Raw genomic sequence first — 26,106 nt, 5'->3', positions numbered from 1 at the left:
CAGAGCCTAGGGCGATAGTGGTTGTTTTAGGAAAGATAGATACAAATATCAGTATTTATCATATAATTATCATTTAAGCCGAAGGAAAGAAAGTGTGCGCACTTCTTTTTTTCTTTTTTTTAATTTTATTTTTCAAATGAGCGCAATTCCCTTCAAGAGTTAACTCCTTCCGGCCCAGCCTTCTTAAAGCAAAGCAAAGCAAGTCCCAGTCACCCGGGATTAAGTGACAGATTGTGGGCACTGATGCGAAGCACGCCTGAGAAAGGGGGGAGCCCTGGGCTCGCACACAAAGGCGCGGAGTTCCCAGGCCGCGGGCGGCCCAGCGGGGGGCACCGCCGCGCGCGGGGCGCAGCGACGCGCCAGGAAGCGCCCGCGGCTCTCGCGCTGCCCGGCCCCTCTGCTGGTGGCTGGGAGAACTTAGTCACCGGGAGCCCAGACCCGGCGACTGTCGGAGCGCGCAGACCTGGGAATGGGGAGGGTAGAGAGCCGGTCCCGGGGCGCCTGGGAGGAGGCGAGGGGAGCGCGGGGCGGGGGGGCGCGCGGGAAGCCGACAGTCCTTTGCGGGTGGATACAGTTGCGAGGTTTACGAGGCCGGCGCGCCAGGGCGTGCAAAGGGGGAAAACTTGCGGCAGGAACTTCCTACGGAGGCAAAGCCAAGCAGGAGAGCAGGAGGCAGGGAGAGACTTGAGATGTCTCAGTAACTTTCAAAACACACCAAACACCCTTTCAGGAGATGAGGTAAGCCGAGGTTAGCCAACCCCGATTCGTTGTGAAATAATCAGACAAATCCGGAGCTGCTGTGGCTTTAAATGAGGCCAAGGAACTCTTCTGTTTTTCTTACCCCAATGCTTTTTCTCCCCCGCGTCCGTGTTCCCTCCCCCGTCCCTCCTTCTACCTCGCCGGGTCCCTGCCTCCCTCCCGGTCTCCCTTTCCTCGATCACCCCCCGCGCGCCCTCCCCCTCTGATTAGGCGCGGGCCGGGAAGGGTGGGAGTGGTGGGGGAAGCTCTCCCTTTAAGAGGCAGCTTGCAGTGACGAATTGTTGAAATTGCCATTGCAGGATGGCATGCCGCTATAAATTCATTGTTCCACCTCCTCGCATCTTCACAGCGCTCGCGCTGCGCTCCGCGCTCTCAGCGGCCGACTGGGGATGACGACCGGCGGGAGACGCTGCACCCGAGGGGACCCGGACGCGCCGCTCCACTGACTCGCCGCAGGCCGCCCCTGGCATTTTTGTTTTCATTTTTATGGCTTTTTTCTCTCTCTTGCTTCCCTTCCTCCTGGTTATATTAGCGTAAAGGAAACCCACGACATAAGAAAGTGGGCTCCGGAGCTTGGGAGCCCCGCGGCCGGCGGGTCCCGGGCGGCGCGGGGGCGGGAGGCAGCGCGCACCAGTTGCCCGCCTGGCGCACCGCACCGCACCGCACCTTCTTTACTTTTTCTCGGTGCGGCGATAGTGGGCTGTATTTGGGGGAGGATTTGGGTCCCCCCCCCACCACCACCACCATTTTTCTCGTATTTGCTGAATCTCCACAATCTTGGCTTTTCTCTTTTTTAAATTCTTTCCTCTGGCCGGAGCACGAATCCAAACATTTTCCAAACCAACAAAGAAAAGTTCGCACGCTGGCACCGCGGTCCGGGCGGGCTGGCGCTGCGGCCGGGTCCCCCCTCCCTACGACACTTGACTCAACTTGCAAGCAAGTGTGTGTGTGCCCCCCACCTCCCGTGCGGTAACTTCCACAGCGAGTGACAAATTCCCACACGGTGCCCGCCGCGCAGCCCCTCCCCGCGGGCCGCGCACTATGCTGCTCGGGTGGGCGTCCCTGCTGCTGTGCGCGCTCCGCCTGCCCGCGCTCGCGGCCGGCCCCGCCGCCGCACCTGCCCAGGATAAAGCCGGGCAGCCTCGGGCTGCCGCAGCGGCCGCCCAGCCCGGCGGGCGGCGGGGGGAGGAGGCGCGGGAGCGGGCCGAGCCTCCGGGCCACCCGCACCCCCTGGCGCCGCAGCGCGGGAGCGGCGGGCTCGTGCAGAACATCGACCAGATCTACTCCGGCGGCGGCAAGGTGGGCTACCTCGTCTACGCGGGCGGCAGGAGGTTCCTGCTGGACCTGGAGCGGGATGGTGCGGTGGGCGCCTCTGGCTTTGCGCCCGCAGGAGGAGGGCCGAGCGCGCCCGCGCGCCACCGGGGCCACTGCTTCTACCGGGGCACCGTGGACGGCAGCCCCCGATCCCTGGCTGTGTTCGACCTCTGCGGGGGTCTGGACGGCTACTTCGCCGTCAGGCACGCGCGTTACACCCTGAAGCCGCTGCTGCGCGCGCCCTGGGCGGAGGCGGAGGCCGGGCGCGTGTACGGAGACGGGTCGGCGCGGATCCTGCACGCCTACACCCGCGAGGGCTTCAGCTTCGAGGCCCTGCCGCCGCGCGCGAGCTGCGAGACCCCCGCGTCCCAGCCGGGGACCCGCGAGCGCCCCTCGCGGCACAGCGGCCCCGACCGACGCTGGACGCCGGCTCCGCGCATCCTGGACCCGTCGCCTCCCTCCTCCGACGGGGACCAGGGACCACAGACCTGGTGGCGGCGGCGGCGCCGCTCCATCTCGCGGGCCCGCCAGGTGGAGCTGCTGCTGGTGGCCGACGCGTCCATGGCGCGGATGTACGGCCGGGGCCTGCAGCACTACTTGCTGACCCTGGCCTCCATCGCCAACCGGCTGTACAGCCACGCCAGCATCGAGAACCACATCCGCCTGGCCGTGGTGAAGGTGGTGGTGCTGGGCGACAAGGACAAGAGCCTGGAGGTGAGCAAGAATGCGGCCACCACGCTCAAGAACTTCTGCAAGTGGCAGCACCAGCACAACCAGCTGGGGGATGACCACGAGGAGCACTACGATGCGGCCATCCTGTTTACGCGCGAGGTAGGTGCCGCGGGCGGGAGGTTCGGACACCGGACGCGCGGAGGTGGGGCAGCGGGGCGGCCGTACCCACGGCCCGGCGTCTCCCGCAGCCGCCTGCCACTCTGGAGACGCTTTACTGCCGCTTGCAGGGTGCCCAGCCAGCCTCCAGCTCTGCTCCTGTGTCCAGGGTAACCCCAGCTGCAACCCCCGCCTTCCAGAACCAGAGCTGCTGAGACTGTCAGTCCGTCCACCCCGCGGGATGTCTCCTCTAGTCCGAGCTACGGTGTCATAGATGCATAGACATGAAAGAAGGGACTGGAATGCTTGGGGAAATGAAGATAGCCAAGTGGGAAAGGGGGAAGGCAGCTTTGTCTTTGAAATCAGGGATCTTCTGCTTTCCAGTGGGCTCAAAAGGAGAGCGTGGTCCAATTTAAGGGAATGGGCTCGGTGGCCCATCCATTGTAGGCACTTTTCTCCATGACCTTCCTTTGCACGGTCCGCACATTCTTACCTAAACCTCTCCCACACCAAGCTGAGGGATGGGTTTCCAAGGGAAGGGCTCCTTTTACAATCTGGCTCCCTAATGAAGTGCTTTCATGCCCCCCGTTGGAATCTCACCCCTGGGAAGGAGGGAACGCAGGAGCATGCCGAGGACAGAGGAACCCAGCCTTGTGAGGGTCCTCGGTACCTCCTTTGCCACAGCACTGCCTTCTGCAGGAGGGTCACATCCCGCTTAGGTGTTTGGGTTTGGGATGTGTTCCTGCAGCCCCAGTGTGGAAAGATGTGGGCCAAGAGTCAAGACGTGGGGAAGGATGTTTTCTCAGGATTTCCTCTTTTAAGGAAGGTGGTTACAGGAGGGAAAAGAGATTGATCTTTATAGGCCCAGAGGTTCTGGGAAGAACACAGTCTCTGTCCGCACAGTCATGAGACCACCATGTCAGGGTGACATTCAGACGCAAAGTCTGGGCTGGTTTGGAGCCTGGCTTGCTCAGAGCCCCCAGCCTCAGTTTTCCCAGCTTGACTCTAATTGGCAGTTTTAAGTTACGCCTCTCAGAGGCCTGGTAACAATGGACTTCTAAAGCTCATTCTTTAAGTGCTTGAGATCCACCCAGGATAGATGAAGGATTAGAAACTTGGAAATAGGATGCAAAGCGATGAGACAAAATGGAGCAAACAGCTAGGACGGGGCATTCAATGGGGGTTTAGAATCACAGAGCTGCACTAGCGAATTCTTTTTATACTAAAGCACCCCTGGTATGAAGGAAAAGTGTTGATAAATTTGGAGTGGAGAAACACTTGTGGTTTATGGGGTAGACATAAATGTAAACCACATGTAAACAAAGACAGCAGAGGGCAGCAGTTTCGGGGGAGCCGGGCAGGACGCAGTGCCATGCACCATGGAAAACCTTCCTCCTCGTGAGCCCATCGCCTGGAAACCGCCCTTTCATTTCTCCCTACAACATTAACCTTTGAAACGGAAGAACATTCGTTGCGTAGCCTTCAGTGTGAAGTTCTCCTGTAAAACGATGTCTTTCTCCCTTGGTTTCCAAGTTCTTTTTATTTTTTTTGTGAGCAACTTTCCATGTCTGGATTTCTTGCTTTGCTACATCACAAGAGGCTGCCAAGAGGGAGGCTCCGGAGAGTTTATGGAAGGAAGTTCTATAAAGACAGAGGAAAAAATACTTTTGTAGGCAAACTGCTCCAAAGAGTAGGTCATTTTAATGCTTCGCTTTCATTTTTGAATGCAAATGCACATTCCATAATTTTTTAAATAAATAAAAATTAATAGGAGACCTCTTACCTCCTGCCCCACAATTTTCCTAATTGCTTCCCTGTAAAACGGAAAACTAGTCAGTGATTCTAAATGATGTCTGTTGCTTCTCCTGGATTTGTTTTTAGTTTGGATAGCTAACATTTCCTATTTTCTAAGCTCTGAAACCTATCAGTGTATTTTAAATAGATAAATGCAAGGGAGAAATGAATTAACAGCCTATCTTCATGTTAATAAGTATTATAACAACATTTATTTCTCAAACTAGTCTACACATGGAAAGTATTTTGCACAGGCCCTCCCTGGTCCCCTCGCCAAGCAGAAACACACCTTTAGTAAGGCAGTTGTCATTTAGATTGTGGCTGGCCTTCTGGTATATACATCAAACTTGATGAGAACCAAATATTTGAAAAGCATGTGTGTTATGAATACATGCACCTAATTTAAAAGAGTGCTATTAATTAAAGGGGCTGAGAGAAATACTCTAAGACCCTTATGCAGCATCCACTTGAGAGTACTTAAAAATGTAAAGTTAATCTCCACCTAATACTTCAGAATGTGGAAAACACATTCTGGGCTAGAGGAGAAATGATCTGAGCTCTTCTATCCCATGGAAATCAGATACCTTAAGACCTAAAGAAAAGTGTTCACAGCTATTTTTTTTTCAATGAGAAATACCCAGAGTTGGCACCAGGATCCTACTTTTACAACTCTGTTTTGATGTCAGAAATCCGTTGCTTAGCAGCCAGACGCCAAGCCATGAAATTCATGTTTTGATGGGCGCTGAGCTCTGTTCAAATTTTGTGTCCAGATGTCCTCTGCTAAATTACTTGTTTTTCAGGCATGAAGAAACTGTGAGGATATGCTTTCCACCCCTGTTTACTAGCTGAGGCCACCTTGAGCGTTGTGTCTGGGAGTCAGCAGAGTAGTGCAAGTAATTCATTTATCAAACTAACACGCTTCATTGTCAGGACTGTCCTCCAGCACTCAGTGCTGTTCTAATTAGAGGAACGTTAGTACCAGTCAGTTTTCTGGCATAAGAGCCATTTTTCATTCTGGAATGGCACTTAAGCTGGAATTCACACCACTTTTGCCTTCACGCAGCAGAAATCCAATCTCCCCAGGATTTAATTGGACTTTCCAGAACCCTTCCTTATTCCCACCTTCTTCTTTTATTTTAAAGTAGTTTCTTTAAAGTCAAACTCTTAAACCCATTTTGGAGAACGTGCACTCTTCTTTAGAAGCAAAGGCCCTACCTGCTTGATACCTAAATTGGCGTTTTCTAACATCCTCTAACTGGTACAGCACCAGTGAAAGCTTCACTCACTCATGGATGGAAGGCATTGGATCGAAACTGAACCAGCTCGAGACTATGCAATATAGAAGGTTCGTGCACTTCATTCTTAATTATCGGTGTGCCAGTAATTGTCTCTCAGCTAAAACCTCTCTTTATGTTGTGCTTTCTAATGCTCTGATAGGGACTTCACAGATAGCATTTCTCCTTTCCCATCGGGCTTCTTGTTAGGTTCAGACAATAGTGGGCCCTAGAGGGAGACCGGGAGCTTGGAGGAGGCAGAAGGATATGATTTTTCTTATGTGCTTGCTGACTGGATTGACAAAGTCAATCTCATATTTGAGTTCAAATCCCATTTCAAGCCAAAAGTTAACCCTTAACTAGGATTTATAGCCTATAGGTCAACCCCAATCAATAAAAGATGAAAGAACTCAGAAATGGGAAGACTGGAGCAGATTAACAGCTCTAGTTGACATTTGAAAAATGATTGATGAATTGAAAGTTGCTAAGAGAGTCGATCTTAAAAGTTCTCACACACAAAAAAATTGTAGCTATGTGTGGTGATGGATGTTAACTAGACTCGCTGTGGTGATCATTTCACGATATGTATATATATTGAATCATGATGTTGTACACCTGAAACTGATATGATGTTACGTCAATTATATAACAAAACAAAAATTGTGAAGAATATTCTGAAAAATCTAAAATCTGTTAGAGATAATATAGCACAGTACACAGAACCGACTTCATTATTGTCTTTCTCATGCAGTACATGCCAATAATGCAAGATGGAAAATGCTGGGTCCTTCCCACCAGGGCTTATCGCCAGGGGAGAGGAAGCAGATCCATGCATAAGTCACTCTAATGTTAGGAAGACTCTGATAAATGCTACAACTGAGCTAAAATCAAAGTCTGCCAAAGGGGAGGGGCGGGATCAATCAGTTCTGCCTATGGATCTTTATACAGACTTCATCGCACAGGTAGAATTGCATTGACCCTTGAAGGATGATTAGATTTTATTTGGAATGAGCCGGCTTTCAACGAGCATTTTTTACATACTATCCATAATCACTAACGAGTTTACAATTAATCTTTTCAACAACCTGCAACCATAGTATCATGGCTGTAATTTGAGAGAAAGAGAGAACTCTAGTATCTCTTCCTTTAGGACACTAATCCACTAGTGAATCAGGGCTTCACCCTTATGATCTCATTTATCCTTAATTCTTAATTACCTGCTTATGGGACCTATCTCCAAATACAGTTACACTGGGGATTTAAGGCTTCAACATATAAACTTGGGGCAGGGGGGACCCAAGTCAGTTTATAGCACTCTGCTAAAGAGTTCAAATTGCAAATTAAATTCTAGGATTATCCATGGAAGGAAACAGCAGTGACCAGAGGTGTGTTCTGGAATAAGCCCTCTGGCCTATGTAGTCATGTGGATCCAGGAGTTTTCAAGAGGAGATTGGAGGCGGTCTAAGTGAAAGTAGTGACACTAGAAATAGAGAAGTGGAGCTCAAGTCAAGAAATGTTAAAGTAAGGTGGATGTGAGTTAATTAACCCTTTCGGGCAGAAAGAATATGGAGTCTTAGGTTTAGGGCCAAAATATTGATGAGAAACACAGGAAATAATGGACAAGATGGGTCATGAAGGTGCGTAGAGGCTGACAGGAAGCTTGGGTTGCATCGTGCAAGGTTGAATGGCAGGCAATGTTGTGTCTTTTAAATGTCAGAGGAATGGAGGACTCTTATAAGATCTGGGGTCTATTGTATTCATGTGCCACAACCTTTTTATAGACTCATCTGTTGATGGGCATTTGGGTTGCTTCCATATCTTGACTATTGTAAATAGTGCTGCAGTGAACCTAGGGGTGCATATATTCTTTTCAATTCATGTTTTGGAAATCTCAGGGGGAACACTTTGTAATGTATATGATTGTCTAACCAATATGCTGTATGTGCACCTGAAACTCATACAAAATAGTATTGAATGTAAATTGTAATTGAAAAATAAAATAAGTGTTAAAAAAAGATCTGGGGTCTAAGAGGGTCACCTGTCGCAGCACATAGGTAGGCAAGTCACAGGAGGCAAGGGGACCAGCCTGGGGTGGTAGGCGAGTCAGGAAGGAGTAATGGAGTGACTGAGAAAGAGAGCACAGCTACAGGAGACTTTCGGCGGATGGGTCAGTGACTTACAGTGGCCTAGCAGATGTGACGCGTGAGAGAGAGAGAGAGGCAAGTTAATGAGACCACGAGCTTTCTTACCCAGCACCTCCACATTCTTGTTTTCTGGAACATCTTTCTCAGTGCATTTTGTATATTTAGTGTGCCTTTAAATTATTGAGTTATACCAAACACACCAGAAAGATACAGGCTATGCTGTATTATTTGTTGCAAACAAGAAGTTTGCTTGACCGAGCACAGTTTATGAATGTAAAAGTTAAGAGTAATGTCGAGAATAACATATGTGATGATCTAACTGCCATAGAAAAATAGGCTCAGGAGTTGAAGTATTTAGACATAGGTTGAATTTCAGCTTCACTAGTCTCTAGCTTCCCACTTTGAACATGTGTTGCCCCTGAGCTTTAATTTCTCCATCTATAAATTAGAGTGCTTTCATTTAATACCAACAGTGTATATCTGGACAGCCACAGAGATCACCTGGTCTAAATTCTTTATGTTAATGATGATGGAGCTTTGTCTCAAAGCATATAAATGACCTTCGTGATGATTCTTACTAAGAGAATTAAAAAGCAATTGCTCTTCCATTTGTTATCTCTAATTAGCTTCCATTCCTGTTTTCCAAAATGGCTCTTCCAAGCATCTGCTCCCCTCAATTCCCAACTTTCTCCATCCCTTCTTCCCCTTCTTCTTACTGCACACTTATCAAAGAAAATGTCCTGTCTTGGAACCCTGGGCCCAGATTATGTCTCAATTTTCCCAATTGCCCTGTACCTAACAAATCCTGTCTACTCCATCCCCAACCAACTTTCTGTCACTTCCAAAACAGACCCTGCCATTCACCATCTCCTGATGGATTCACCAGTCTTTCCTTGTTAGAGTGTCTTTCCTCTAAGACTGTCAGACTTCTGTTTATCTCCCAAGATCAATTATCTCCTTCCAGCACCTTTATTGATCCCCCCAAAGAAAGCTCATCAAGTCCTCTGCACTCCCTCAACAATCTATTCATAACAGCATGTGGCAATCTGCTCCCTTCATAGCATATCTGTTTTGCTCACTAGATCCTCATGCTTCTTAAGGGTTGGGATCAGCTCTTATTTTATTGTGTACCACAGTGTCAGTACTTAGCCCGGTGTCTGGCAGACTGGGCACAGCATAAATGTTTGAAGAATAAATGCACTTGGATCTCTTGGCCCCTAATCCAGCTGGGCTCTGTGTGTGGTATTACTTAGTTGTATCAGAAGCATGGATAAGAGCTTGTATGACATGGATTATTGTAATGGTTGGGCTAACAGACCCAATTAGTGTAGTCTCTACTGAGATCCAAATCAAGGCCTTTATTATTGGAGTGGCCAGAGAGCCAAATGACACCTCAAGAATCAGATCCACAGGGATTGGGGAATATGGTGTACAAATGTATGTTTGTGTAATACTATGACTAAAATATGTTCCACATCAGACTAATTCTTCTGTCACTAATCCCTCTTCATAGGAACTGGGTAGATATCTGAGGCTAGTTAAACCCTCTCCTGTGCTCTTCCCTTGAGCTCCACACTTGCCCTTACCGGGTGGTGATATCTAGAGAAACAGAAGTTGCTGTTATTTAACTCTAGATTCTCCTGTACTAGGTACTCTTCCTTCATGTTGGCTCCTGTTGCTGCAGTTGTGATGATATGTGCTCTTATCGGCATGTTTCCTTTTAGCGTCTTTCCTTTAGCACATTTATGATACAGGAGAGACCAATTTCCTGGGCAAGGCTAGAAGTCCTACAACTCCTGTTATTTGTCCCACTTTGCATGTTCACATCTGCTCGGTTCATTTTTCCCACCCAGTACCAACAACCAGGATTCTCCAAGTTGTACTATCTTCTCAGCATCTGCTTCTCAAGGTCGTACACTTTGCTGGCTCCCTACCTCCAGCTCCAACTGCAAGAATAGGTCTGGGGTACTATTAGTTCTTCTAAATTCCATGATAAGTCACAGATACTGCCAAAGTCATAATGGCCAAACCATTCTAAATGGCCAAATCTAGTGAATGGTCACCATGCCAATGACCTCCCTCTCAAGTTTTTGTTGGTCTTGTTGACCATTTTAGCTCTATTTTTGAGTAAGATATAGTGTCCCAGTCCTGCCTCCTCACCAACACGACACCACAAGCCCACTGGTTAAATCTCTGCATACTCCTACAACGCTCCCTTTTTACTTAATCTCCCATTGCAGTATTGTCTGTCTGCACCATGGTGATAAGATATTGATCGTGCATGAAAAGAACCATCCTTAACATGACGGAGATATAACTTACCTCTAGATCTACTCTAACCGAGTAGAAAAACTCTCGTTAGGACTTTTAATTCATTTACCTCTTATGTGAATACTGTATGTGACTCACATTTCTTCAGTTTCCCCTGCCCCCAGATCCAAACAGATGGATGGATGATAGATGATAGGTAGGTAGGTAGGTAGGTAGGTAGGTATGTAGATGATGATAGATGATAGATAGATGATAGATAGATAGATAGATAGATAGATAGATAGATAGATAGATAGATAGATGATAGATAGATAGATGATAGATGATATAGATGATAGATGATAGATAGATGATAGATAGATAGATAGATAGATAGATAGATAGATAGATAGATAGATAGATAGATAGATAGATAGATATAGATGATAGATAGATAGATAGATAGATGATAGATAGATGATAGATAGATAGATAGATAGATAGATAGATAGATAGATAGATGATAGATAGATGATAGATTGATAGATAGATAGATGATAGATGATAGATAGATAGATAGATAGATAGATAGATAGATAGATAGATATAGATGATGATAGATAGATAGATAGATAGATAATAGATAGATAGATAGATAGATAGATAGATAGATAGATAGATAGATGATAGATAGATGATAGATTGATAGATAGATGATAGATAGATAGATAGATAGATAGATAGATAGATAGATAGATAGATAGATAGATGATAGATAATGATATAGATGATAGATGATGATAGATAGATAGATAGATAGATAGATAGATGATAGATAGATAGATAGATAGATAGATAGATAGATAGATAGATAGATGATAGATAGATAGATAGATAGATAGATAGATAGATAGATAGATAGAGATAGATAGGTAGATAGATAGATAGATAGATGATAGATGATAGATAGATGATATAGATGATAGGTAGGTAGATAGATAGATACATGATAGATAGATAGATAGATAGATAGATAGATAGATAGATAGATAGATAGATAGATAGATAGATAATGATAGATAGATGCTATTGCCCATTAGCATTCTTTTGCCAACTGTGAATAATCATACAGATTCCTATAAATTTCAAATAAGGTTCTCACCTGTAAATATTGTTATCAATCATCACAAAAAGTAGACATGAGTGCAATGTGCTATATTCTTAATAATTTGATGCACAAGTTGAGCTTTAATACATTGAAATGAGCATTGTGTCACAAAGAAATACAGGCATTCATTGTGAATCTTGAGGATGAAACCATAACTGGGCTGCCAAGGTTTGAAACTGTGTGAATTAAATGGAAAGACTGCCAGTTTACATAATTACAGTTACAGAAATATGGAGAGTGTGACTATGTAGTCAAGGGGTTTAATCACTGTGTTTAAAAAAAAATAGTTGCTTCTGTTCATAATTTTGTCACATGCACACATTTCCATGGCAAAGGGCCAAATGCATTTAAGCAATTCAAGGAGGACAAGAAGGGTTGATGGCCTCTAATGAGCAACTGATAACCAGTAAACACAGAGATATTAAAACCCAGATTAAACTTTGTTCAGAACGGGAGGGCCATTTCCATTTGCTGCAGCTCTTCAAGCTTATTAATGAAGTAAGGAGCAAGAAGGGGAAACAATTCTGATTTTATCATTCTATTTGAAGATAGTGAGCCCCAAGTTGTGAAGAATAACATAAATCTTGGTTGAAAAAAGTATGTGTGTGCAGAAATAAACTTAGAGTGTCAAGCAATTCACTTAAACCATGACCTGGGTCTTTGGTCTTAAAGCTACTAAAATGATTGGGGGGGAATGGATTAAGAAATGTATTGTACTATATTATTATCTCAAAGACTGATTATTATGCAGAAGTGTGTTCCAATTTCAATTTTAAAGACTACTAATTTGTTCTCAACAGCTGTAATTTGAGATCCCACAGGATGACATATAAGGATACACAGGAAACTTTGGTAGGCTATTGTTGGTTTGGTGACTTGACTCACCAAGGCTACTTGGCTGAGATTTCCACTGTCTGAAACTATAATAAGATGGCAGCCACAGTGTAATTCATCACAGCTGGGATCTCATAATACACGGAGCCCAGTAAGGACCTGAAAATATACTAGAGAGATCATAGGATATATCTTCTAAATATGTTTCACCTTGGTTGGAATTTTATGCAGCAAAATAGAGAAGAGTTAGAAGAGCATTTGACAATGAGGAGGTGGCATTAGTTATGTAGTAATAACATCCTGTGCTGGCTTCCTGACGCCCCCTCAGGCCTCACTAGCACACAGCATGCTGAAGGTGTGTGAGGTCTACATCGCATCTGCCTGTGTATTATAATTCACCAAACTTAAGCGAATGTCTGTTGAGCTCCTATCATAGCCAGACGTGGTAGTGGGCATACAAAGATGATAGCTGTAATAGAAACAGCACATGTTATTTCAACTAGTCAATTGTCATCTTTATAGTAATTAATTTTTAAAATCTTTTCATTCTAGTTCTTTACCTATGGCTTACTAAGGTACTATCTTGCTTTTTTGGATATAAATGTACACACTGTCAGTGAATTTTTATTGAAAACAGTAGTCAAGAACAAAAAATTCTGATGCCTGTTAATACTCAAATTGCATTTAAGGGAAAGTTTATCTGTCACGTAAAAAATTTGGGCTTATATTTTCTCTTTATACTTCTCAATTTTAAATTGCCTTGTTGTCGCTTTTATCTAAATCTATAATTTGTAACTATTTGTGGGGTATGATCATGTTCCCCCTTGAGAATCTCTTACAATACAACTTCTCACCAGAAAAATGCATACACTCATTTATATAAACACAATAAGTGACATGTATTTTCTGAGGATTGATCAGGTTGAGAAATGCTACATTAAATTCTGTGAATCAGAATGCAGACATTTATGAAGACAAGACCTGTGAAACTACAACTCATTTTGGAAACTAAGAGATGATCTTTCAAGGAATTATGCTTTAGATTAAAATTTTGTTTCCTATCTAAATTACTGATAAATTGATATTCTGCCACAAATATGTGGTGGCAGTTTGCCCCTGTGATGGAAAATCAGTCATTAGCCAGGCCTCTGATAAAGTTAGCATGCATTCAGGTCAGAATGGTAAGGCTCCCCTAAGCACGACCGTGCGTGAAAATGACCCGTGATGTGCGTGTCTGCATACATGGGGTGCAGCTCTTCTAAGGCTCTGGCTGCTTTTATAACAGACAGTCCTCCGACATCTTTTTAAATGTAATTGAGTCCCCTCATCTTTCCCTGCCTCTGGGGCTCAGAGGCTCTTCAAAGAGTTGATGCCGTTAGTTTGGCCTTGGAACATTTCCAGAGCTGAACAGGTGATGCCATAAACATCCCCCAGCGCTGCCTTTTGCAGTGAGCAAGTGGTTCCCCAAGGTGGACCCTTCTGGATGTAAACTGATTTTAATGATTTCTTTCTTTCTCCTGGGAAGGATTTGTGTGGGCATCATTCATGCGACACCCTGGGAATGGCAGACGTTGGGACCATATGTTCCCCGGAGCGCAGCTGCGCTGTGATTGAAGACGATGGCCTCCACGCAGCCTTCACTGTGGCTCACGAAATTGGTATGCAGTGCTTTTCTCTTCCCTCGCCAAATCAAACACTTGTAACAGCTGCAACAGGAACCAAAATACTTGGCAATGAATTCCAGATTTCTCCTGGTTCAGATGCACCCGTGGGGATTCAATTTGTTTAAACTTGCACTTCTAGGGTTAACTAGTAAGGCAGAGGGAAGGCAGAGTCAGGCACACGGTAGATGTTTCCTGTCTGACAGTGTTGTTTAAAATCATAAGAGAAATTTGCTACCACTACTGTCTTTTAAGCATCCTCAAATGACTCTTAGAGGCAATTTGTCACAGTTGACTATGGAATGCAGAGATGTTCCTCTTAGGAGTTACTCAAGGCTCTATTGACTCATCCAGGGCTAAGCGGTTTGCACACAAATTTATCATGTTTTCTTCCATTGTGACTGACTGATAATAATAGTCTGGGCCTGTCAAAGGTAATCAATAGCTATGGTAAACATGCCTGTCTTGTTTTCAATAGCAAAGCCAAGCTCAACAGTCAACAGGGTGTGTTTTAAAATGTCACTTAACTGTTGTGTTTGTCATAAGAAACACATGTAAATCCTAGAACTAGAAGTTTAGGACTAATCGTAAAATATCCCAGCAGTTAGAAATATGTGTTTCCTAACAATGGCCTGGGCTACTAGGTATATGAGAGGTTAGTTTAGAATTTACGATTAGATGTTAGAATTAGACACCTCTGGACTCAGTTCTTGCTAAAGTACTTTCTACCTGTGCCACATTGGTCTTAATATTTAAACTCTCTAAGCTTCAGCTTTTATATCTGGGATATAGGAATAATAGCACCTATTCATGGAGTTATTTTCAGGACCAAATTGGGTAGATTGTAGATGCCATCTGTTACTGATATCCACATAGACATCTGTTTTGCTTTTTAGTTAAGTAGTTCATCTACATTTTTAAATAGCTGTATCACCTTTTAGCATCACCTTTTGGAACGGCAAAGTATGGCTTGATAATTATTGTAATTTTTGGTGTATTTTATTAAACAGATTTATTTTTTTAAGCTTTAAAACCCTAAGTTTGAAACAGAAATAAAAACTTTTTTTCCACATTCCTAGTAGACAGAGAGTGTTCCACAAGGTGTTGATTTCTAGCTGCTTTGGGAAGTTAAAATATCTTCCAATCAGAGGTATAATTGCATAAGTACAGAGATCATTACTTAAATTTCAATTCTTATGTATTAATTATGACTTTAATTTTCTTAACTGACACTCTTCTTATCATCTAAGCAAAAAAAGAAACAAACCTAAAAGATTTGTTACATAACTAACCATTCAGAGGCCCCACTGATAATAATATAACATTTTATGAATCGAGCATCTTTATAGACATTTTTTAAATGTCTTTATTGATTACAGAGAGAGGAAGGGAGAGGGAGAGAAAGAGATAGAAACATCAATGATGAGAGAGTCACTGATCCACTGCCTCTTGCACACCCCCTCCTGGGGATCCAGCACTGACAGGGAAGGGAACCTCGATCTCCTGGATCATAGGTCGATGCTCAACCACTAAGCCACGCCGGCAGGGCATGAATTGAGCATCTTTTGATTAAGGAGCCAAAGATCTGAGATAAAATACCAGCTCTGTCTTCTATTCTGTGTTTTATGTCCGGCCAGTCTTTACACAGCCTGAGAATCCATGGCTCTCTGATGTGCTGGGCTAAAAGAGCTGAAAGGATTTTTAAGACCCATATGCCATTTGCGCTTCAGGGATGGGCTTATGTCTTCACCTATCACTCACTCATGCCTATTAAAGTAACTGATTAAACCTATAGCCTCACCCTGGCCAGGTGGCTCAGTTGGTCTGTAACCAAAAGGTTGAGGGTTCAATCCCCAGTTGGGATACACCCAGGAGGCAACCGATCAATGTTCTCTCTCATATAGATGTTTCTCTCTCTCTCTCTCCCTCTCTCTTTCCTTCCTTCCCTCCCTCCCATCCTCTCTCCAAAATCAATGAAAATATCTCCTCGGGTGAGGATTGAAAAATACCCACAAAACTACAGCCTCATATAGATCCTTCCTCAATATTTATTACATGTCTCTGTGCTCATGAGTGAGTAAGCGGGAGAAACATGAGAGCTGCCCAAGAACTGGCAACCTTCCAATTCTGCATCAGAACCTCAGAGAGATTAGTCCAGCTACTCAAGAAGATTGTAATTAAACAGAGAAGATTTTAAAAGCACACCAGTAATTAATCCCCACAATTCAGAGTGAGAGAAGTCCCATAAGAAAGATTCTAAGTTCCCGGGAAGGCAGAGGCTGGATCGTCTCCATCCGGGTAGAGGGGTGGTGAGAAATACGAGCAGAGCTGAATTGTGACATCGCCCATTGATACGATTCTGAGCCAGGTCCTGACCTTCCAAAGAAGAGATCGTAAATTCCTTGAAGGAAGGGCTGCTTCTTCCTGCAGTCCTGTAGTGGTCCCTTCTTGCACTTTGACAGCAATTGGGAGACTTCCCTGTAAGAGAATCCCAGGGCAGCAAATGCGTCTTCTTTGGGGGTGCATTGCCTCTCAAGCCAACTGGGCTGGAATGAGAAGCCCCAGCATCACCTCTCCCAGGCCTCCTGAATCCCGAACCAAGGGTCTTGGGTGAGACAGATGCGGCAGCCTGAGAGGCAAGAAGCCAGAGACCGAGGAGAGCAAATGTTTTATTAAAACGAAATACGTGCAATGCAAACTTGTCTTAACAGTTCAAGAATATTGGGCATAGTTGTACAAGACAGTGCGGGAGGAATGTAGGCTTCTATGTGCAAAATCAAACCTGAATCATTGACGTATGACTACAGCCTTGAGGCCCCTTTAATTTCTTGGTTGAATCATCTCTATTTACTTCTTTAGACTTTTCTATAATTCATGCTTCAATCAAACTCTGCTTACTTAATTTCTCCCATTTTTTTGCATTACATATGGCTCTGTCTGAGACATTTAAGGTCTGGGCATAGAGGAATACAGATTTAATTCCCCTTTCATAAAGGGATCTGGCTTTCATTCATTTTCTAATTGCTTTATTATTCTTTAATTTCACTTTTTGCCTAAAAATTGTAAACACGTGTTATAAAGTACAAGCCTTACGAAATTTAGGGAAGATAACCTTACAAGATATTTCCTAATCATCTGTATGTGATTACAGTCTCGCCCCTGCAGCCAGTGTGTCCTTGGGGACTGCTGCTCCTGGGTCTGATTCCAGTGCTTTATTTTTAGGTTGTTGCGTGAAGCCACGTAACCAGCTCTCCATGCTCTGGATTCTAATTCTGCTCCATCCTTCTTATGTAATTTCCTCCCTTCCCTTTTATTAGACATGTACTACTTTCCAGATTCAGAGGTTAGGGATACACGCTACAGATGGTGATGAAAGTGACCTTGTGAAACTTCGGTTTTGCTGGAGTGTTTCGAATTGGCTTGAGCCCATTTCAAAATGTGCAGTTTGCTTCATGCACATGGACTGTCAATATGTTACTATGCTCAAAACATAAGCTGTGGAGAGAATTCCCAGGCCGTTTCCATAGTTTTTCTTCTTTATTTCTTCTCTAAGCCGTAAAGGATAGATTCGGTTAAGATTACACCTTCATTAACTGACTTAAAATGTTTCGTAGAGTTCCCCCGCTGCGTCCTTTTTGTACACAGTGGTTTAAAATACAAAATCGATGTAGTTGAATCAAAATGTTCTCTGTTCTTTTACCTCCCCCACCTGAAAAAGTTTTGTATTGAGAATTAGCAGGTTAAATAAAGAGAGAGCAGCCTGAAGACCCTTCTGGCACCTTTCCTCTGCGTGGTGTTAAAGGCGGAGTGAAGTGGGCCAGGGAACAATCGGGAAAGTGGCTGTTCTCAGGCCCGCATGTTAACCGGAACACTTCTCTTTTCCTCCTGATTCTCCCTAAGAGCTAGACTGGGCCGGTACACACTCCACCAATGTCCACACTGGCTTCTGGAAAGTAGATTTGATGGCCTTAGTCTTCCTCGCCTGCCTCCTTCTGTGCCATGTGCATGTCGACACTGACTCAGTCGCGAGGACACTTAGGAGAGTTGCCTTAACCTAGAACATCAAGGACACAGTCCCCACCCCTGATCCTTGAGCGGAGGCAAGACCGTGGCTAGAGCCATTTTACAATCCAAACGTGAACTATAGGAAGTTTCCAGTGAATGTAAGTTTATATTTTTAACTTGTCAAGCGTTTATTGTCGGCTTGTAACAGTAAAGATTTCACCTGCTGCACACATGGTTCTTCAAAGTAATAACCGCATTGATGTCGGGCCAGCTTCTAATACAGCGCGGGCGGCAATCTGATTTTATTTAGACTGATGAAGTCCATGATTGGCAAACTTGCCAAAGCTTTGCTTTATGGTAGTTAATTATAAAATGTGCTAAGTGACTCTCTTCACCACGAAAGAGTCCAAAATGCTTCCTAAGCTGAAAGCAGGCAACTGAAAAAGCTGAAGCCAAATGTTTGGCGGGAGACTTAGGAAGCGGTCGAGACACAGCAGCGTGGCCGCCTGTGTTCTGCTGCGGTTAGAGCGAGTTCTCTGGTTGTGCTGATCTGCGTGCGACGGGGCTCCCATAGATGATTAGATTAAATAAGGCCGTGTTTTGAAAAGCTGCAGAGGCCCTGCAAACACCATAGACCAAAGCCAAGTGCACGGAATCAGATGTCAGGACTGGCTGCGAGATGTGAAGGGAAAGGAAACTAAGATTAAACTTGGTATTTCTCCCCAAACCCATAGCCTTAATCAAAAGAACTGAGCATTTTTTTCTATCCAGCCTGGAGCACTGCCACACTGTGTCTTTCTTGGCCCCCAGATGAAAGGTGGGAAAAAGTCTCTGCTGCGTGTCTAGCAGCATTGAGAGATTTAGTGTCTAGTGTCAGTTGTTTGTTTGTTTCATCAAATCCCAATTCATATTTCTTTAGGGGAGGCCTATAGATTGTCTGCTGTACGTGGAAATCCAACCAGTAAAGATAGCCTAAAAAGTAAATATATCACACACTTAATGGGTGATTTTTTTTCTTCTTATGAATGGAAATGTCCCCTTCTCTCCCAAATCAAGGATGTCAGGTAATATCAAATTGTATCAAAACTCCTAAAGACTGGAATACTACTCATAAGCATAGCAAACCCAGGATATCAGTGAGAACAACAACGTAGCTAAGAGTCCCTGGGCATCGCATATTTGTCAAGCCTGTATTCTAAGTGCTTTGCATCTTTTATATCATTGAATCCTCACAGAATGCCTGGAGGGAAGTGCTTTTAATGGGTCACCCAACAGAGGAGGAAACTGATGCAGAGAAATTTCTAAACATGTCGAAGGTCAGCAACTAGTATCCGAACCCATTTCCCCTGGCCCCAGAGCCAAGATTTTGATGCCACCCTCTCCTGGTTTGTTGGCACTCAGTTTGAAGGAGATAATCTTGAATTTGATTCAAAAGGATATTGACAGGGCTAGTCAAAGTGGGGAAAAAAAGCTTCATTCCTTCCAATCTATGCAATATTTACCATTTATGTTTAGTGTTTTGAAATGGGAGTTTAAGAGTTTTATGATTTTTACATAAGAATTTGCATTTGAATAGACACTAGACACATGCAGTCCGGTTATTGGAGCTCCTGACTCTCTTCTTCAGGGATTCTAGATTCTGATCCCATGTGAGCTATTGACTCACTTTTCAACCCCTTGGCAAGACCTTCTTGCACCTCAATAATCCCAGCTGGAAAATTAGGTAAAATAAAAACATGATTTCATTAAGGGACATGCTTCAGCTGAGCCGTGCGTTCCTAAGCAAACACATTACAGAGCTTCTTGGGACTATATTTTTAGGATGTGGTGTTTGTTGCAATGTCTTGTCCATTGGTCACTGTGGGGTCAAGAGACAAGAGCTTGAAATTCTGTTTAACTTGCAGACCAAAGTTTAGAAAAACAACCAGTTTCCTTCCCAAGGTTAATGTTATAAGTCAGCCCTGGTTGTACAGTAAGACCTGAGCTGAATAAGAAGCTGAACTGGCATTTTCCTTTAAAGTAACGTGTCTTCACTCAGGCGAATGTTATCTCAGGTTTTCCAACACCAGATTCACTTGTGAATTTAGGGAGGCAAAGGTGATTTTAAAATCTATATTTTTAATATTAAAGATGAAATTTAATAAAATGGCACTCATTTTCCAATTTAAAAAGATGATATTATAGTAGGAAAATTATTGGGTAACTAATTGTTTACTATCTGAACTAACAATATAACTCAGATGCTTACCCTACAGTCTTTGTTTGACATAATTTATCGTGAAATTCATTTCGTTAGCCTAAGTGAAATGCACTCCTTCCTGATATTACTTTGGGTGATGGGTACTTATTAGCAAGACTTTTGTATTTATGACATGCTTTAATATCTATTAAGAATAGATCAGCCCGGCCGGGCATGGCTCAGCGGTTGAGCATCGACCTGGGATCCAGGTGATCAGGGTTCAAGTCCCAGTCAGGGCACATGCCCGGGTTGCGGGCTGCAGCCGATCAATGACTCTCTCATCATTGATGTTTCTATCTCTCTCTCTCCCTCTCCTTTCCTCTCCCTGAAATTAATAAAGATATATTAAAAAAAAAAAATTTTTTTAAATCAGTATTTCCTACAGAAATACTTATGACTTGCACCTTGATTTTAAACAGCAACGTACGGTTCTGACAGCTGCCTCACTTGGGAAAATACTGGATTAAACAATTACATATTCTCTAAATTTTACTCTGACCTCTCTAATACCATTTTGTTTTATTTAGTATATAAATACAAATGCCAATAACAAGCGCACCCACTGCACAAGTGTATTTGGTCCTTAATTGCCTCAGGATTTTAGGTGAGACGTTTCCAATTACATTAATTGAGAATTAAAGATTCACTGAACAAAACAGTAATGTTAAACAAGATTGCTTAACTTAGATAAAACAAACTAACTGTTCTTCAGTCTTTTGCGTGTCTACTAATATTAAGTGGTTGCAAATACAAATACTAATTTCTCCTTAAGTCGACCTCGGGACCTCTCCTTGAAACCCTGGCAGTGACTTGTCCTAAATCCACTCGGGGTTTTCACCTCCTGCTTTACTGAGGGAGCTTGGCTAAGCTTCCTCTAACCTCTTCTTTTACCCTCCAAAATTGCTTTCAGACCCTTTTACCTTTCTTTCCTATGCTTTGACTTGAGAAAGATGTATTTTTCTGTCTTTCCAAGGGTAACAGTGGCTTTTCTGTGAGTTTCTGGAATCCATCCCTCAGCCTCCTCCAAGACCTTACCCCTCAAATAACTTTGCTCTATACTGTTCTAAAAACTCATCTTAAAATACATTTTTGACAAAAACAACAATGAGTCGCTTTAGGAGCTGTAAATGTTTTCTCCAGCACTTTCTTCAGTGCTGCTTGACTCTGGGGCCTGCATGTGAGTCCCCGCCGCGCTGAGCCTGCTGGAGGCCGCCCGTCGGGGACGCGCCTAATCTCCGGCCACATCTGTGATTTTAAATATCTCGTGACTGATTTATGAGCAGACTCTCCCTGGAAAAGGCGATGTCCTGGGCGGTGAATGACATCATGATAAATTCTGATTCCCCTTCACGGCATGTACTCGAAATATATTGTTGTCAGCTGGGAGATGACATTTTAAATTTCCTAGATTCTGGATTTTTCTCTGTGAATCAGCTTTTAGTGTTCTCATGTGTTGTCTTTACGGAGAGTGTCCCTTTAAAATAGCTTAGGCTTTTATGTGGACCTTGCCATTTTAGGGCTCAAAGGTATTGGCAAATTTCATACCTGGCATTAGATGTCTTAGCATAATGATTGGAGGGTGCCGTTTGCAAGTTCCCACTTTTCTGCTCACAGCCTTTAGTATGGGTGTCACGTCTTTCCTGAAGGGGATCCAACATCCCTCACATTGATCTTCCATTTGGATTCTTGTCCAGCTCCTGCGGGGAAGTCACATGGGTGTCTCTCACTGTGCCCTGGCTCCAGCCTGGACCTGGCTGCCTATTTCTCTGGGCGCTTAAATGTTCTTCGGGTTGCCCATGACCCTCACTGCCCTTGAGAGAGCATGCTTGTCCCAGGCAGCTGACACACTTTTTTCATGGGGGACGAACCATTCATCTGCCCTCCGAAGAGTCCATCTCTTTCAGTGGATGTTCAAGAAAGTCCTCTCCTGACTGACTCTTGGAGACCTTACATCTCACATCTCCTTTTGGCTCTTGCTGAAGTGGGGCTCAGGTTTGTTCATGCTCAGAATGGCAATCTTCTCTGATGGCCACGTATGAATTTCTTATATGTATCTTCAGCAGAAATGAAGCTGCACTGATAAATTACTAAATTTAAGGGGCATAAAAGTCACAATATTATGCCAAAGAGCATGCCAAAATATTCATTAAATTATACCAAAATATTTTAAATAAACTGCTTTGCTTCTATAATAGAAACCTTTAAAATCATGCCTTACCACTGTATGAAAGAAAAAAACTTGAAGCCCTCTCTCTGGCACCTCAAGGTGAATTTGGTGTTTGCCACATGGCCTGCATTTTAAATCAGAAATCTAAAACCTACCCCTCAACTGAAGTGACAACCCCTTAATGCAATAATGAAAATGCATATGAAAAGTGCTATTTCTTTATATAGATTTGGAGGAAAAAAAGGCTATTAGTCCACTAAATAAATGACTATCATATGAAATAGGGTGTAAAAATTACATGTTTTTAAAAATATATATAAAACCTGGATTCAAATAAATATCATGTCGCAGGCGTCACTTTAGGCCACTTTCCCTCTTTTCTGTGCCAGGGAAAAAAATCCAGTGTGAAATTTCCCCACAAATCCCAGTGTCAGCTGATAAAGAACCTACCTTGGAAAACCTCAAGTAGCACAGGGTGATGTGCTAAGTAATGCTGAGCCATTTTAAACAGCACATGAATGAAAGGGTCTGTTTTCCTGTGAGCTGTGGGCTCCCTGAAAACTCAGCATACCACCCCAAAACTGGAAGCGCCCCTCCAGCCTTCTTAGGCATGTTAGTTGGGGTGTGCTTGGCAGACTCTGATGCGCTTTCATGCTACTTACCAAATAAAACGTGACTGCTGGTGGGTGGTTTTCCCCAAGAAAACTTGCTGGCGCAGTAAATGCTATTGAAGTAAATAACTACCTAAATAGTATAAAAATGTTGAGCTTCGGTAGGTCACCAAGCCCTAGCTACTTAATTTCAGCCACAACAGCAACCAGCTGCTCAGTGGACAACTTTGTTATGAGGTGCTGGTGATTTAACAAGTTGGCCAAAGGAGTTGGAATGCGGCGTGAGAGATTTCATCTCGGTTGGGTTTTACTGGTATACTCTGGACTCTTTTGGCGGAATGACCCAACTTCTTGCCCTTGGCACTCAGAAACCCACAGAGAAGGCAGCGATCATTTTTCTATAGGAGTTTCTACGCTCTTCTGTGGTGGCTTGTGTATGATTCTATGAACATTTGCAAAAATGCTACCAGGAGTATCTATTTCCTACTTTTCAGTTTCTACACTGCTGCCCCAGATTGATTGATTGATTTTTAAATATATCTTTATTGATTTCAGAGAGAGGGAGAGAGAGAGAGACATCAGTGATGAGAGAGTCATCGATTGGCTGCCTCCCGCACACCCCCTGCCAGAGATCAAGCATGTTCCCTGACCGGGAATCGAATCGTGACCTCCTGGTTCACAGTTCAATGCCCAACTGCTGAGCCACTCTGGCCGGGCCAGATTTATTTTTAATAGCATTTTAGATCTTTTGGACAATGTCATTTTAAAAGTTTTAAATTTATTTCTTTATTGTTGACAGTATTACAGATGCCCCCCATTTCCCCCCTTTGGCCCTTCTCCCCCAGCCCTCACCCCACAATGTCATTTTATCCTTAGACTATGTAAAAATTAATCTTATGTAATAACCAATTTAGTTGGATTACAAGAATGTGGCAGTGAGCCCCGTGATATATCATCTACCTTACAGAATGGAGATGGCAGTGGCTGGGAGCCCAGAGAACGTGGTTGGGTGGTTTTGGACACAAACACCACCTAGTTGAGTGGTTTTGGACAATCACTTATCTTCCCAATATTTTTTTTCTCTCCAAGTTCTAACACTCCATGATGGTCATCTTGGTATTTTAGGCATTTCCTAAATGTAAATGAAAGTATGCCATTTATTTGTGAGATTAGTAAACATTCACAACTCACCAAATAACAAAAAGAAATGAAAGGCTGAAACAAGCTTAGGTTTGCATGGAAGTGGGAAGTTATTAATGTCACTTCTCTTTCTTTCCCACCCCCAGCCATCTCTTATATAGCTGCTTGGCTAAGAAAATAGATGTCATCTAGTAAGTGTTTACATCTTGCAGAACATTGAGTTAAATACGGAGGAGTCAGCAGTCAAGGGGGGGGAAATGTCTGATTTCATGGGGATTATGGTTGATCAGAGAAGGTGGAAAATTAGACAAATAATCACAATAGTATGCAGCGAGGGCTATGACATAATACCATGGTTGCCTTGCAAATTCTTAATTCTAAATAAGGCCTCGTTTCTACATATCATGGAGCATGTGTGATCCAGATGCACTATGGGAACATCCACTCCTTAGTGTAGTTTTCAGATTTCCTCTAGATGCTCACCAAAGTGACTGCTTCTCACTGCACGCAGCCTTCCTTCCCGGGGGCCCTGGGTCCGCCTGAGAAGGCAGCTGAAACGAACTCATGGGCAACTGGGGGGCCGAGGGCTGGTGAAACTCCCAGAAGAGCAGCAACGCGGAATCACTCTCACTTGCACCTGCTGTCTTCCCTCCCTCAGGACATCTGCTTGGCCTGTCCCATGACGATTCCAAATTCTGTGAAGAGAACTTTGGCTCCACGGAAGACAAGCGCTTAATGTCCTCCATCCTGACCAGCATCGACGCCTCCAAGCCCTGGTCCAAATGCGCCTCGGCCACCATCACAGAATTCCTGGACGATGGCCACGGTAGGTACTGTCAAGGACGACAGGGACTCGAAACCAGACCTGGGGGTTATTAGGAGCTTTCCTTCGTCAAATCCTCAGGCCATCCCCCCGCCCTCTGAGACAGCGGGGGTTCAGATAGTGTGGGAGAAAGGATCGAGGGGGCCGTCTGTTGGGGTACCATGCCAGCGTCCTTGGTGGCATATAGGGGTGATATTTTTGCTTTCGAATTGAAAAGTTCCAGAGAGCAGCAATGTGGGAGACCACACAGAAGGCCTAGCTAGTGGCCTGAAAGCCTGGCTTCTGTTCCTCCCTCACCACCAGCTTCCTGTGAGGAGCTGGCAGGCGTCTTGTATCCCTGCTATTAGCACCACTGGCTGAATTATTTGTTGCATGCCTGTCACAGGGGTGTGGTCCCGATGGAGGTGACAGTTCTCTCAGATCCTCTTTATGGCTGCAGAAAGCCAGGAAAGGAAGCTCTTTAGATTTGCTTTCTCTGGAAGGATTTGGTTTCATCCAGACGGCAGATCCTCCTGGAAGTGGGGTGAAAACTGAGGAACAGAAATAGAAAATCAATCTGAACCGTGGGAAAATCCTTGGAGAGCTTCAAAAGAAAATCTTCGGCTTTCTCACCCAGATCCAGTTCAAGAGCACGGCACACTTTATTAAATTCTGTAAATCTAGGATTAGTGAAGTATATTAAAGTACTAAAGAAGTCACAGTTTTAAGAAATAATACATCCTGACCCGTAAGTAATCTTTGAAACAAGTGGTTGCAAATTTCCTAGCGTTCCTTATTATTTTAAAATACTAGAAACACTGGAGAGTAGACACGTTAGAGTTGAAAGAGAACTTCAGAGACCACTTAGTTCAAGTTTCTCATTTTACAGAAATGGGCATAGTCTCATTTTGTTGTTTTGGTTTTTTTCTCTTAAAATTTGTCTCTTTGTAAAACTGGTGGTTGAATTGAATATGACAAATTCCTGAGCAGAATAATTGCCCATAAATTTAACTTACAATATATGGTTCAAAGTTGGGTAAAGAGAATCTGTGATGACTGTTTTTTCCTAGTTCCACAAAGTTTATGGCTTGATATTTTTGTAATTTCTTAGTGAGC

At 44.0% G+C, this 26,106-nt stretch overlaps 1 protein-coding gene across 1 annotated transcript in view; it reads left to right on the top strand.

The window, feature by feature from the left end:
• The first annotated feature begins 1,028 nt into the window (after positions 1-1,028).
• ADAMTS5 (ADAM metallopeptidase with thrombospondin type 1 motif 5) overlaps positions 1,029-26,106 on the top strand; it is a 44,587-nt gene continuing 19,509 nt past the window's right edge. Inside the window, exons 1-3 of the mRNA XM_087818382.1 lie at positions 1,029-2,904; positions 13,891-14,023; positions 24,847-25,014. Coding sequence (XP_087674508.1) covers positions 1,801-2,904; positions 13,891-14,023; positions 24,847-25,014 — 1,405 coding nt within the window. The 5' untranslated portion in view covers positions 1,029-1,800. The remainder of the gene's footprint in view (positions 2,905-13,890; positions 14,024-24,846; positions 25,015-26,106) is intronic.

This window comes from Miniopterus natalensis, chromosome 6 (assembly GCF_054644295.1).
Source record: "Miniopterus natalensis isolate mMinNat1 chromosome 6, mMinNat1.hap1, whole genome shotgun sequence".
NCBI lineage: Eukaryota > Metazoa > Chordata > Mammalia > Chiroptera > Miniopteridae > Miniopterus > Miniopterus natalensis.
The sequence above is the reverse complement of the archived record's forward strand: the minus strand, read 5'-3'. Positions and strand labels throughout refer to the sequence as shown.